The sequence below is a fragment of the Acomys russatus genome, chromosome 8 (assembly GCF_903995435.1).
Source record: "Acomys russatus chromosome 8, mAcoRus1.1, whole genome shotgun sequence".
In the NCBI taxonomy this organism is placed as follows: domain Eukaryota; kingdom Metazoa; phylum Chordata; class Mammalia; order Rodentia; family Muridae; genus Acomys; species Acomys russatus.
Window position 1 is genome coordinate 22,795,561 of NC_067144.1, and position 14,534 is coordinate 22,810,094.

Genomic DNA, 14,534 nt, shown 5'->3' on the forward strand with positions numbered 1-14,534 from the left:
CCAGAAGAATACTGGTGGACTCTCCTGTCGCCTTTTAATTTACATAGCCCCAATTTCATTATTTTTTAAAAACTTACTTTCAGCATAATGGCATTTAGGTCACTTTTGTCATGATTGCTGCAGTACCATGGTCCCCCGCTGCCTGTTCATTGCTAAATGCTCCAGCTACACTGTGGATAAATAGCTTTCTTGTGGACCAACTTGTTAATCTCACTATTGTAAGTGGCATGCCTAAAATAGCTCGTGTTGAAATGCTGAAAACCGAAGTCCAGCTTTGCCAGCAACTATGGCTGCAATAGTTTACATCTCCAGACCCATGTTAACCTTTTTGTAAGATGAAGGGGTTTGCAGTATCGTCTAGAACCTCTGAAACATCACTGAGGTTCTGTGATTTATACCCAGCTTATTTTTGTGGAGCACCAAGGAAAAGGTGAAGTTACAGATGAAGCCATGAATGCCCAGCAGCCCTATGTATGTGAGCTGAGAGATACATGCAGCAAGGACCTCCTGTGTTTGATAAATCTATATTTGCATCTTGAGAATTCTTCAGTATTTCAGGGGTGACGGTGAACTTGAATGCCAATGATGAAAACGGTGGTCTTTTGTAATTTGGTCTTCGGATAAATTATCAAAATTATTTCACATAACCGTATTTATTCTAAAGAAAAATGCGCCACGGTTTTTCTTTAGTTTCACCTCTTGATACTTATGTTACCAAAACAGATGTTAACATACACCCCAAACAACTTAAACAACTTTCTTCTAGGAGATTTACTTAGCTGATTATATTATAATGTTTTAAAACTTGAACTCCTGGTGCATTTTCTGAGAAAATAATATTTGGTACAAGGGGAGGGCATCCTATGAGGTTGACCAACCAGAACAACATTTTGGAATTAGTAGTGTCTCTTACATGTAGGGCTCGAAGGAGCTCCCTCTGGCAAATTTGTAGTGATTTAGCAGAAATGCATAATCCATAGAATGGAATGATAATTTCTGACTCCCTTCTAAGAGGTATAAGTGAAGATTGGGGATGCATTGTCTTACAGTAGAACGCTAACTAATGCACATGGAAGAAATGATACAACAGCAATGTTGATTGATGCCTAAGTTGTAAGCAAAAGATTGACGAAGAACACATTTTTCTTATAGTCCTATAGAACGATCCCACAAATAAATTATCAAGGTTATTGTTGTTTGTTTTTATTTTGTAGGGAGGTGGAAAATTGGGAGGGTTTGAGACAAGGTGTCACTATGTATCTCAGGCTAGCCCAGAACTCACTATGTTAGTCTCACAAGGCTTGAGCCACAACACCTTACCTGAATATCCTCACGAAATTTAAGACGAACCACTGAGAAACAAAACTAGAACTCATAAGATAGAGGAGAAAAATAAAGATTGTGAAGGACAGTCAGGGGCTAGGCATGTAGCAAAGACTGCTTACCTTGCGTGCATGAAGCCTGGATTCCATCCCCTGGCGCTACATAAAGCCAGCTATAGTGGCACATGCCTGTAATCCCAACACTCAGCCAGTAAAGGCAGAAGAAGGTCAGAAGGTCAAGGTCACCCCAGGCTATATAACAAGTTCAATATAACAAGCCTGGGATACATGACTGTATCTCTGTCTAAAACAGGAATTACCCCCATTACATCACTGTAGAAGGTGTGAGTGGAGCTGGGGGTCAGTAAAGAGAAAGCTTGGCAACTATAACAAAGTCAAACAGATTTAAACGTAGTAGTAGCTGGTACAATGATTTCAGATAATCAAAGGTTAGAGGCTCTGAGGGTACTGATTGAAAATCAAACTAAGTTCACAAACACATGACGAGTTAGAGATACACTTAAACCACTGCATGGAGAGCTGGAAGCCAAGGAGCCATAGAATAGAAACATCCCAGTAAGAACTGATGCAGAAAGGTATTACAGCCTTTAAGTTGAGAGGGTGAAAGAAACCAAGAGACACGTTACGTGGAGAGCGAGTGAGCTCTGGGGAGTCTTGTGAGCTCCTGATAACACCGCTTAAGTGGCCAAGGGAGTAATGAAACGACTCTGTGGTTCCTAAACATAGCTTCATCATCAGACGCTGCCTGAAATGGATGCTCTAGTGCCACAGCCATAGAGACTGAGTACAGTCATTAATAAATGGCACATGTGTGATGCGCATACCCACCCAGTGCCTCCAGGACAGTATTCTGCAGGCCTCTGAGTCCTGACTATCCCTGCTCACGCTCTCCAAGCGCAGTGATCCCTGGGAAGCCCATCTTATCAGACAGATGCCTGTGGCAGAGCTTCACACACGTGTTCCTTCTGCCTGGAAGCCTCTCCAGCCCGCATGTTCTTGTGGTTCATTCCTGCATGTTTTAATCTTCCCTACTCTCTCCTCCACTCGGTGGCGCTCCTCACACTGAGCCCCCTATTCGCAATCAAAGCTCGCCCTCCTCCAGCTGGTCCATTTTGTCCTGCTCTGTATTTTCCACATGGAACACATTGTGTATCTGCTGGAGTGCTTTATTGAATCCTCAACTACTAGGGCGCTCTGTAGAAGGTGGGGTACCTGGCCTGTCGTCTAATGTGTCTTCAGCACCGAGGACAGCTACTGGTTGTCAAAAGGCATTTGATGAGCTAAGGAATGGATTCTAACTTTCAAATGGTGAACAAGAGAATAAAGGAAATCAAAAGGAGTGTTTTAGCATGGGAGGCTAAAGAGGAAAGTTATGCAAAAGTATTGGGAATACAAAGGAACACAGACCTTTAAAATTCATAGGATTATTACAGTAACGTAAATATTAAAGAAGTCCTTATACATGGCAGATACTGTTCTAAACATTTCATAGGTGTTATTGTTTAATCATGATCCAACCATAATCCAGTTACTTGGCCTGTCTTATTTTACACATTATGACAAAGATCCACAGTCATATTTCAGTCCTGGACCCAGGAAGCCAAACCACTTTTCACTCAGGACCTCCCTAATCCTTCTACTCGGCTTCAATATAGAAAATACTGTGAACAAGTTGATGCCACGTTATATACAGTTGAACAAAAGAGACGTTAAAAACATGCCACATACCAGAAACTGAAGTAAACCCGTAGAAATAAACTAGATCAGTAGAAACACCAACTACACATACACATGGGATGAGCCTTCCTGGGGAATCCTACAGACATATCAGCTGGTCCTCGTCTTCTTGCTCCCTCACGCTGGCTTCAAAGAACAAAAAGCAAGAAAAGCTGCCCAGTTCATGCTATGAGATTGCTTGATATGAGGACATTAAAGTGGCCACAACAGTAAAACAAAACAGAACAAAACCACCATTGGTCGTCACTCTCCTCTGTGATCCCATGGTCCCTCTATCGGCGCAGTGAATGGAGCAATTCCTTAAAACCACACGACTGTCCTCCAGAAATGCAACAGCGCTCTAACACCAGAGAAGGTGACGTTTACTTAGTTTACTGTTTAAGTGGGATTCTTAGCTGTGATGCTGTCTTGGGCGTTATACATCTTTACTCCCACCAACTTTATCAAGTCATGATTTATAAATAGGACTTTCACATACTTAGAGTACATACCACACTTGGTACATGTGGCTGTTGTGAGGTGATGACAAGCTAATGAATATCACCAGTTCACATAGCTATGACAGTTTTGTGTGTTATAGTGGGCAGGCTGGTCAACCTTAAGATCTCCTCTTAACAAATCTTGAGCATATAACAGTGCCGCTGACATGTCACCATGTTGTGTGTCACATCTCCAGAATATGTAGCACAACTGAAGCTTTGTTCCCTTTAAGCAACATCTTCCCACTTCCCCAGCTCCCTGGCAGCCATCATTCGATTCTCAGCTTCTGAGTTTGGCCCTTTTAGTTTAGGGAACCATGGCAAGCTTTGTTATCAACAATCAAATTCTAAATGTTATAGAAATGTACAGATCAGTAAACTGTAATAATCAGAAGGTAGATCAATGAAGTAAATAGTATAGTCTTTCCTGATACCAAAAAATAGCAGTTTAACACGGTTATAACACCCATCACAAGGTGCGTGCCACTAACACTGCGCATTGTGCCCTACTACCACTGACCTATTATCTGTATGTTAATGTATGTGTTCTTTTGGCTTTATGTTTATATTATTCAATAAGCTTTTAGTGAAAGATTAAATATATGATTGACATTTTTTCATATCATAAAAATTCATTTCACAAAATTTTTACTGGGATTACCTTGTAGATTTTTAACCTCCTATCGTAGGATGTTTAAACTGCTTTTAAATTGTGACTTTATTTTTGGCCCAGTATATTTTAGGAAATAGCTTTGTAACTTCTGTTATGTCATAAGAAGTTTTTCCAAAAATATAGCTTTATGTTTGTTCTGCCCAGCCTTTTGACTTTTGTGACATGATGTTGCCAAGGTTCACACAGAGAAAAAAAATATACCGTCATGTTTAAGTAATTTATGATTTCGTATTGGGCAACATTCATAGCTTTTTTTTTTTTTTGACTACATGCCACAAGCTGAACATGCTTAGCAGACTTTTAAATCCAATGTAGGACATTTTGAAATTATATATATATATATATATATATATATATATATATATATATGCGCATGTATATGTTATATAGATATCGGATACTATAATCTGTAGTACATATTCTAACATAGCAATCTATAGTTTACTGTACATAAAAATCACCCGAGTGTTTACTGAATGTCAATTCCCATGACCCCCTCCAAATATTCTGACTCAACTGACCTGCAGTAGCATCTGGCATTGATGGTCTAAATAAATAATGTCTCATGTACAGCCAGAAAATCACTTAAACAACACATGCGCACACCAAGCAGGGTACACCTGATGCTGCACAGGGTGACTGGTTCAGGGGTGACCTGTCCTCTACGCCATTCAGCCTCCTGGTTGTCAAGGGCTTCAGTAAACACAGTGGCTCTTGTCAGTGGCTCAGCAGAACTTTACCTCAGGAACAAAGATCTGTGGGATACAGTTAGGACTGCATCCTTTGGGCCTGACTCAAAAGAAGGAGAAAAACCCTCACAAATCCAAAACCCAGATAGAAAACCTTAAAATACCTTATTTTTTTTAATTAGGGCAAATAATTACTGTTAATCTCTGATATTCTTTCTTTTGGAAAGTGAAACATTATAATTTTATTTATCAGTAGTTAACAGTTTCCAAACCTAAATTCTACATTTTTTTTTTCTAAGAACAACAAGGCTGGCCCCATTCATTTGTAGTTGAACCCAGGGCAGCATTAAAATGGTCTCTGCAGATTGCTTAAGACCTCTGTGCAGAGCTTTGCTGGAAATCACGCAGCTGGAACAGGGGGTGATCTTAAGAGTCACTGTGGTCTAATGCTGTTGTATTACAAGGGAAAAATCCAAATTAACAAAATCAGAGATGAGAAGGGGGTCGTCGGCAACATGCACCGAGAAGCCCAGACAAACATAACCTGTGTCCGCCAGCTTGGAAAATCTTTAAAAAAAAAAAAAAGTAATTTTCTCAATACATACCACTAACCAACATTAAATCATAATCATGTAATTTAGACAGACCTATAACCCCTAATGAAATAGAAGCAGTCATTAAAGATCTCCCTACCAAAAAAGCCCAGGGCCAGATGGGTTCATCACAGAGTTCTACCAGACTTTCAAAGAAAAGTCAATGGCAATACTCCACAAATTATTCCGTAGAATAGAAACACATCATTACCCAGTTCACTTCATGAGGACACAGTTAATTCTAATATCCTCACCACATAAAGACTCAACAAAGAAAGAGAATTAACAGACTTTTGTGTGACAAAAACTTTTTCCGGGGAGACAAAATACACATCTACTCACCCCTAATAGGGATCCCACAACGGAACAAAAGATACTACTGAAGTCCAACTTGAAGAACTATTTGGTTTATTTGGCTCACTAACAGGAGTATGGTGAGGGGCTACTTACAGGAGCAGAAACGACTCAAAAGACAGCTGCATCATTAAGGCCCACCCCAGCACTGGTGACTGCTCACACACCTGGGGATCAGAAGCACACTGCACAGCCTGCAGACCGTTCGACAGGTGGGCGAGCATCCTTTCCAGGTGCCTCAGTTGGGCTAAACCTCTTCCAGGCAGCTAGGCTGGTTTCTGCTGCTTCCATGCAGCTCTCAGAGTCCTCTTTGCAGCTTTTTTCCTCCGAGAGTCTTCTTTGCAACTCACCTTCCTTTCCCCTAAGAGGGACTCTGAACTTTTATTTTTCACTCTGTCAGGCAGGGGGTGGCTAGTGAATCTGGTGAGTTTCAGGGACTTCCTGAAGTTGTTTATCTTCCTGTTTAAAGAGCCCCCCTGCAGGGACAGGCTAAATCTTGCAGGAAACTGTTAGACAACACAGACCAACATAGGTGCAAACATTCTCAATACAACACTTGCAAACTGAATCCAACAACACATCAAAAAGATCATCATCCGCCATGATCAAGTAGGCTTCATCCCAGAGATGCGGACTTTGTTCAACATACGTAAACTGATAAATGTAATGCACCGTGTAAACAAACTGAAAGACAAAAAAACCACACGATTATCTCATTAGATGCAGGGAAGGTCTTTGACAAAATCCAACACCCCTTCATGATAAAAATCCTGGATACATTAGAGATACAAGGGACATGCCTCGGCATAATAGAGGCAGTTTACGGAAAGCTCCCAGCCAAGGTCAATTTAAATAGAGAAAAAGTCAAAGCAATTCAGTAAAATCCTAAACAAGACAAGAGTGTTCACTCTCGCCATACGAGCCCCTGAAAAATCCATTTCCGATAAAAGAACGACAACTATTTCCTCACTTGGTCTGAGAATTTATGTAATTGTCACGGAAGAAGGAAAGAGTTCGTGCATTTAAGCTTTTGAATAAGTTGGTGCTTCCCTGCCCGCCCCCCTTGCTTCATGACGTGCCATTCTTACTGGAGACAACGTGAAAAAAGGGAACAAGAGCCATTGAATGTTCCCCATTACAGCTTAAAAAAAAAAAAACCCTAAAGGTTATAACGAAAAGCACCACACACAGACTGCGAGAAGCGTCATGTAACACGCAAGGAGTCTGGATGTTCTCTCTGACACTTGCATTTTCAGTGATGTGTAGCCAGAGAAGACAGCAAGATGCGCATTGTAGAAGAAGTGCTAGGCGAGAGAATGACAAGGCTTTCCAGTGCAGGACCCGGGGACTCGATCTGGAATCCCAGGAGGAGGGGCACTGGCAAGTGCGGGAATTCCGAAAAGGCCAACAGGATAAAAGAAGACACCTTGCTTAGGCTTCCCTCATTCCACCTTTGACTTCTGTTGAAGGAAATCTCAGAGTCCATACCAAGCAGCAGCCTGCAGCAGAGAAGGGGAGATGGAATGCAGGCCAAGCTCCCAGAAGACATCCCCTGGAATGTCATGTGTCAAGTATATATTGATGACTTCTCTTTGACATACTTAGGCTTTATCTCAATCACTGTCTACTTTCTATTTGAACATGGCTTGTATTTTTTTAACTGAATGATTCATGCCTCTCATCTGTAAATAAAAAATCCAATCATTAAAAAAAAAAGTTAAAAAGAAATAGAAAAAAAAAAAGTGAGGGTGACAATGAGCATCCAGGTCATAAACGGGAGGCTTTGATAAGTGAAGAAGGCTCTAAGCAGGTGCTCGGTGGAGGAGACATGAGGAAGGTTACCAATTCAAGATGGATGCTAACATAAAACAGTCATCATTTTAACTCAACCGACAATGACACCATAATGACACATAATTCATTTATGTCTCTGAGCGAAGACCAAACCTACTGACTAGTATACAAAATGTCACGCAGCATTCAAATTTTCTCCTTACGAGTAGTTGTTACAATATTAACTTTATAATATTATCCTCAATTCTTATTAAGATTTTATTCTATGTGTCTGTCTGTGTGTGGTTATGTGTACTTGAGTGCAGGTGCCCATCGAAGCCACACTATGGGGTTGGATCCCCCAGAACCGGAGTCACAGGCAGCTAGAAGCTGCTGTCGTGGGTGGTGGGAACTTTTCTCAGGTCCTCTGCAAAAACATGACATCTCTGGCCCCACCGTTGTGTTCTTAAATAGATCTTTATTTGGCATGTATTTTGTGTTGTTTTCCCCTTTGGTTTTAACTTTCTCATCAAATGTTTGCTTCAGGGTGAGATCATGTTTGCATATAATTGTACTCCATCATGTTGGCTTAAACAACATTAAGCCGTGTATTTATATCTTTTTAACAGAAATTTTCTCATACTTTTATATAGGAATTTTTCACTGCTATTGTGATAATTCATTCTTTAAGATGTATAAAACATGAAATTTACAGACTAATTTTATTTGGGACTCCTATTATTCTGTAAAATCCCAAATGTTGACATCTACTCAGAATTCAAGGAACCAGAGGATTTCCTACATTTCTTAACCAAGTTTCCTCGGGATTTACATATATTTATTAAATAAATACATATTAAAAATACACATCCCAAGAAATTCCTATGTAAATGCATCACCAGACAGCATCCTGGTCCCGTTAACATTCACTGTCTCACTCAGTTCTCATAGGTACAGGATCTTTTCTAGTTCCTGGTTCACAATTATAGATGAGGGAACTGGCACACACACCCTTAAGCAGGTAGCATCCCCAGGCCCACATAGCCAGCAGGAGGCTGCACAGACTTAAACCCAAGTGGTCTAACCCCCAAACACCTGCTCCCAGCTGATGCACTGATGACCCAGCCAGATGCAGGCTCCGGCACCAAGAAGAACAGGCTAATTGGGGCTAATCATGTGTATTTGTGTCTCTGATTCTGAAGAGCCTGCTAGGCCAGCAGGACAGCCTGTGTGGGATTCAGTGCTTGGACAAAGTAAAACAGTAGGTTCTGCTGTCTTTTGCCTTCCCACACTGTAGTTGCCCAAATCTCACATCCCTATTTGGAAGAAGGAAGCCCTAAAGAACTGTTACCTTCATCCTTCATGTCAGTGAATTACTTGTGTCCCAACACAGGCCTGCCTGGCTTCAGGGTGGGATGTTTACTGAGGGGGTGCTCCCAGCTCAGCTTTGCCTGCTTTGTTTCTTCTTAATCCTTTTTTGTTTTTTAAATCAATGTGCTTATCTGATCTATCACCTGATTCCATCTAAGCTGTACCATGGCAGGGTAGCCTTGCCGAGCCACAAGTTCTTACTGTCATTGCTCACAGTACATAGGTACAGACAGAGGAAGAGAAGAGGAGGAGGAAAGAGGAGAGACAGAGAAGAGAGGAGAAACAGGAGAGAAGAGAAAAGGAGGAGATACAGAGAGGAGGAGATAGAGATAGAGAGAGAGAGGAGAATGCGAGGAGAGGGGGAAATAATGCATGAAAATATTGACTTTGTTATATACAATACAATCCAAAGTCACTATCTTGTCATAAATATGTAAGATATCCATATAATATGGATTTAACCTTTTAAATACTCCCACAGAAAAGGGCAAATACCCAATCTCTTTCCTTTGTCTGGCCTGTGATATTGATGTTTCTTCAAGTTCATGTTTGATGACTGCCAGCCATGAACACACCCCATCGTATCATGTTTGAAGGCTTAGACAACTGACAGCATTGGTATGTGGGAAGCTGTGGCTGTGGCTCTGGCTGTGGCTTCCTCCTCGCCTGCACTCTGTTCAGTTTCCTGGTGCACAGGAGATGCCCATCCCTGTGCACTGTTAGCAACCTGAGGTCTGTGGCCCTGGCCGGCATTGGACCCACCTACTGAGACTCCTTGCCTTCTTGCTCCATTAAGGTCTGCACTGTCAGTCATCCTGGCACTGTCCTCTGGATTGCCCAGTACAGAGAGAGGGTCCTCATAAGTATTTGTGCAGTAAATGAAGGAATCGATAAAGCCAGGCTAGGCTCTCTGCTTCTGGCTTTGATGTAGATAAAGATGAAAGCCACCAACAGATAAACTAAGGTATCTGGCCAAACCAGAGTGGAGACAGTCTAGGCTCAGGCATCCTTGGACTTTGGGTCTGGTACTTGTCACGTGTGGCATTAAGAGCCTTTCCCATTGGCTCTTACGTTTGCCCTGCTTTGGATGGTTCTGATGACAGATGTATTTTCTTTCCAGCTATAGGGAGGCAGTGAGGCCCAGAGCATAGATATTAGATGCCATCCATACAGTTGGAGCTTGTAGCAACCCACTGTGTATTCTTATTAGCCACCTAAAATTTCAGTGCCTTTATTTGTTCAGTAAGCTAATAACAAAAATATCGCTCAAAGGGTCATTGGAAAATTGGCAATATATGAAAATTTGCCCAGTGATTTGCACATTTTTGTTCTTGTGGTAAGTCATTTGTAGGAATAAATGACTAAGCTGTGTTGGTACTTTTGAGTTGTCTGTTACCAGTTAGAGCATTTCTCAATATGCCAGTGTGGCAGCTTTGAAATAAAGCACCCAGCAAAACCTCCTTCTGTGGGGGAGCAACAATCACTGGCTACTCTGGCTTTTTCCACTCTGGATCCACTGATGATTTGAGTCAAGGTCAAGCTTCCCTGAGCTGTTCCTAGGGGGTGAAGGGGCTCAGTGGCACCCCTAATGCAGGCCCATTCCTGCAGTGCATGGCGTGCCTTCAGTAGATGACTTCGGCTCAAGGGAAATTCTGTGAAATGATGATGTGGTCTGAGGCTTCTCCTTTCCCCCTTCCCCTTCCAACATTGCGATACTTGGAGCACAGAGAACTCTTTCTCCATCGTGTACAAAGGGAACCATTTAGGCTCTAACCTGACCTTCATGTCACTGCATTTCCCTAGAGTTACAACATGGTGCTTCTGATCACAGACCCTCAAGGACAGGCTGTTAGCTCCCTAGCCAGGGAAGACTACCAACATTCATTATGATTTGCTAGTCCGCAGCTCGAGTTTCAAGATTGGCCTCATTTAGGACAATCCTTAATATTTCTGCATCTTTAATATGCCATCATGATTTTCTTTAACACTTGTGAACCACCAGTTCCTCTTCCCACAAAAAAGAAAAAAAAAAAAAAGAAAAAGAAAGAAAGAAAGAAAAGAAAAAAAGAAGAAAATCGGCAACTCCCCAGTGTTGTGTGTGTGTGTGTGTGATGACATCTTTGTACTGATTCCTTTGTTTTCTTTCTTCATCCCATCAAGCTGTCACTTAATTATTGTCTTTGTGACAGATCAGGTCCAGGGAACAGTCACCATCCGGAATATCAGTGCCCTGTCTTCCGGCCTGTACCAGTGTGTGGCTTCTAATGCCATCGGGACCAGCACCTGTCGCCTGGATCTCCAGGTTATCTCACGTAAGAACACAGAACTAGAAGGCCACCCCAAGGTGCAGGCGGCGAAGACTGATAAGTCATACAATGCAGGGTTCTAGACAGTTGTCTCGAGATTGTGCGAAGAACAGTAAACAAGTTCTTTTAACCATTGTTGAAAATACTTTATAAAAAATTTGCTACTTAAGCCTCTTTGATATGCTAATCATTGTGATAAAATGTCCTGTCAAGACAATCAGAACCACACTAGTCTTCGGGTCATGGCACCATGAATGTAAGTGACATAAATGACATTCATGTTGGAGCTCTCATAATATACTTGTGTTTCCCTCCCTAATTCCTTGTATCTTCTGGGCGCTCAGTTACAGACAAGCAATTCAGAGCACTTCTTTTGTTGCAGGGGGGATCTAGGTAATTTTGATTGTTTGTAGAAGGGAGTCATGTGACTAGGGTTGAGGCCATGAAGCATCTGAGATCCAAGGCTCTCTTGGGAACCTCAGGCAGCTTGAGTTGGCACTGTCTCATGCCAGGCTCCCGCTGCCGCTATCCTGGGGCCTTGGGCAGGGGGTGGGGGGGGCAGAATCTTGAAAGTTTGCTTACTCAACAGTTGCAGAAAGCCACCTGTGACTGTTAAAGGTCAGTCGAGGTCTAACTTGGTGTAGATGGGATGTACATTTGAAGCAGACTTAGTTGTGTGACTAGATAAGAGCTGCAGGGCATATGTCATTCCTCTGTGTTTTATTTAAATCTAACTTAAATGTTTTTCAGCCCAGCCCCGAAGTGTTGGAGTAATAGCTGGAGCTGTTGGTACTGGTGCAGTTCTTATCGTTGTTTGCGTTGCACTAATTTCAGGGGCATTCCTTTACTGGAGAAGCAAAAATAAAGAGGAAGAGGAGGAAGAGATTCCTAATGAAATCAGGTCAGTCTATCCTGAGATAGCGTGTATTTCTATTCATTTTAGAGTCAAGGTTTCTTTGCTAATCTTATAAACTCTTATGGGTCAAGGTAATGAAAAGGTCCAAATGCCATTTTCTTGTTATGTAGATGACTTTTCCTCATGGTCATACTCATTTTTATTCGCAAAGATCCTTCAGGAACTTAAGTAGGATGAGGAGCCGCCCCTCTCCCCCAGGCCCCCGCACCTCCACATCTGCAAAGTAGATAGTGACTGTCACACCAGAACAGTTAGCCCGTAAAACACATGTTTTATGTTGGCCAGTCTAATAGCTGGGAACAAGCCAAAGCAGGGGGATCACCTTACAAACACACCAGCTTCTCCGCCTACTCATGCACTGCACCATGGCATGGTGCACTATAATAATATACAACTGTATCAACACTATAATAATATACACCAGGCATTGTACTTTATGTAAAAAATAGTGTTGCTTGATGCTTCTGGAGACATTAGGTCTAAGGGTTGGCATCTGCTGATGGCTTCCTGTCTGAATGTCAGGACAGCACATGGCCTCACGTAGTGAGGCACAGGAAGTAAATGTATCTGTCTGATCTTTCTCTTTCTACAGAGCAGCTGAGATTGGGTCACAGTGTCCAATGCTGATGACCTTGTGTAGTCTTAAACAGCAGTTGGGGCTCTTGCCTCTCAATGCCATAGTCAATTACATTTCACCTCAAAATACCCCTCAGTGGATATCAATTTTCAGCCTTTAATCTTATTTCCTCTGTGGACTTTCCACAACATAAAAACTGTAGCAAGCAGTTCATAAAAGAATACAAATGTGTTAAGGAAAAAAAATGTCAAAATGGTCTCTAAAGAAAAATAGCTCATGGGATTTGAGGGTCCCAACTGGCTCAGACTTGGCCTCATCATACCCTTGCATGCTTTAACGAGCCATGTCTTCTCAGCAAGGTGTACTCAGCCTTTAGGATTTGGCCCCTATGTTTCTCTGTCTTCCTCTCTCACCTACCTGCTCTGTCTGTTCCCATGCGTTAGCCTCTCATCAGCATACCACAATGTTTCCTCAAGCCGTGCTGGTAATAGTGTCTAGACGCCATGAGTGCCTTTTTCAACATCTCCATGTATTTAGCTTGCTTTCCTCGGTGTTTTATGACAACTAATTCAGTGGGCAAGTTGCATTCTTTTTAGTTAAAAGAGATGCACTTAAATATATATCTATATTTTATGTACTTTACTTATATATAACTTTATCTTTGTTTCATTTCAGAGAGGATGATCTCCCACCCAAATGCTCTTCTGCCAAAGCATTTCACACAGAGATATCCTCCTCAGAAAACAACACGTTGACCTCTTCCAATACCTACAACAGTCGATACTGGAACAACAATCCAAAGCCCCATAGAAACCCAGAGTCATTAAACCACTTCACTGACTTACGCCAGTCTTTCTCTGGCAACGCCGGCATGCCATCCATCTATGCAAATGGGAGCCATCTGGTCTCTGGCCCACAGAAGACTCTGGTAGTGACAGCCAACAGAGGGTCATCACCCCAGGTCATGCCCAGGAACAATGGTTCAGTCAGCAGGAAGCCTTGGCCTCAGCACACACATTCCTACACTGTCAGCCAAATGACCCTGGAGCGGATTGGTGCAGTTCCTGTTATGGTGCCTGCTCAGAGTCGGGCGGGGTCCCTGGTATAGGACACTTGAGGATGCTGTGTTCGGAAGATAGAGGAATGAAACACCTCCAGACAAGGGGAAGAGTGGGGGGTGTGTGCTGGAGAGAACATTTGCCACGGCCACATTAGCAAAAAGCACAAAGGAGGAGGGATGGCGTTCCCTGGCCACTGCGATGTGTGAAGCGGCCTGGGGGTATTTCCTCATGAAGACTCAAGAAGACTGTATCCCCACCACAGCTGTCTTGAGATTCAGTTAGAAAGAAATAAATGCTATATGTCAAAAGATGTGCCAAGCCAAGGAGAATGCCAGCGGCACAACGGCACTCACAACCCAAACCAGGGTCCAGGTAGACCTGTTCTTTAATTCTTGCCTAACTTAATAATTTTTGAGAGACATAAAGTGCCAGGTGGAATTTAAATATTGAAATTATCTTTTAAAATAGGTGTCTTTAGAGAACCAACCAACCAACCAACCAACCAGGAGCAGGCTCGTGGTATACTCTGCTTCTGCCACCGCATTATAATGGCGAGGGCCGAAGGGTACTAGCAACACATTCTAACCAGGCTGGCTCTTTTATCATAGAGGCAAAATTGTACAGAACACAGTTCAGCTAGAAATGGGGAAAAATAAACTTTG

The 14,534-nt window shown here is 42.3% G+C and overlaps 1 protein-coding gene across 2 annotated transcripts in view; it reads left to right on the top strand.

Annotated features, from left to right (window-relative positions):
- Igsf11 (immunoglobulin superfamily member 11) overlaps positions 1-13,981 on the top strand; it is a 120,389-nt gene extending 106,408 nt beyond the window's left edge. For both annotated transcript variants that reach the window (XM_051149919.1, XM_051149920.1), the window contains exons 5-7: positions 11,202-11,324; positions 12,069-12,219; positions 13,487-13,981. In XM_051149919.1, the coding sequence (XP_051005876.1) occupies positions 11,202-11,324; positions 12,069-12,219; positions 13,487-13,919 (707 nt within the window). In that variant the 3' untranslated portion in view covers positions 13,920-13,981. The remainder of the gene's footprint in view (positions 1-11,201; positions 11,325-12,068; positions 12,220-13,486) is intronic.
- Positions 13,982-14,534: the final 553 nt, after the last annotated feature.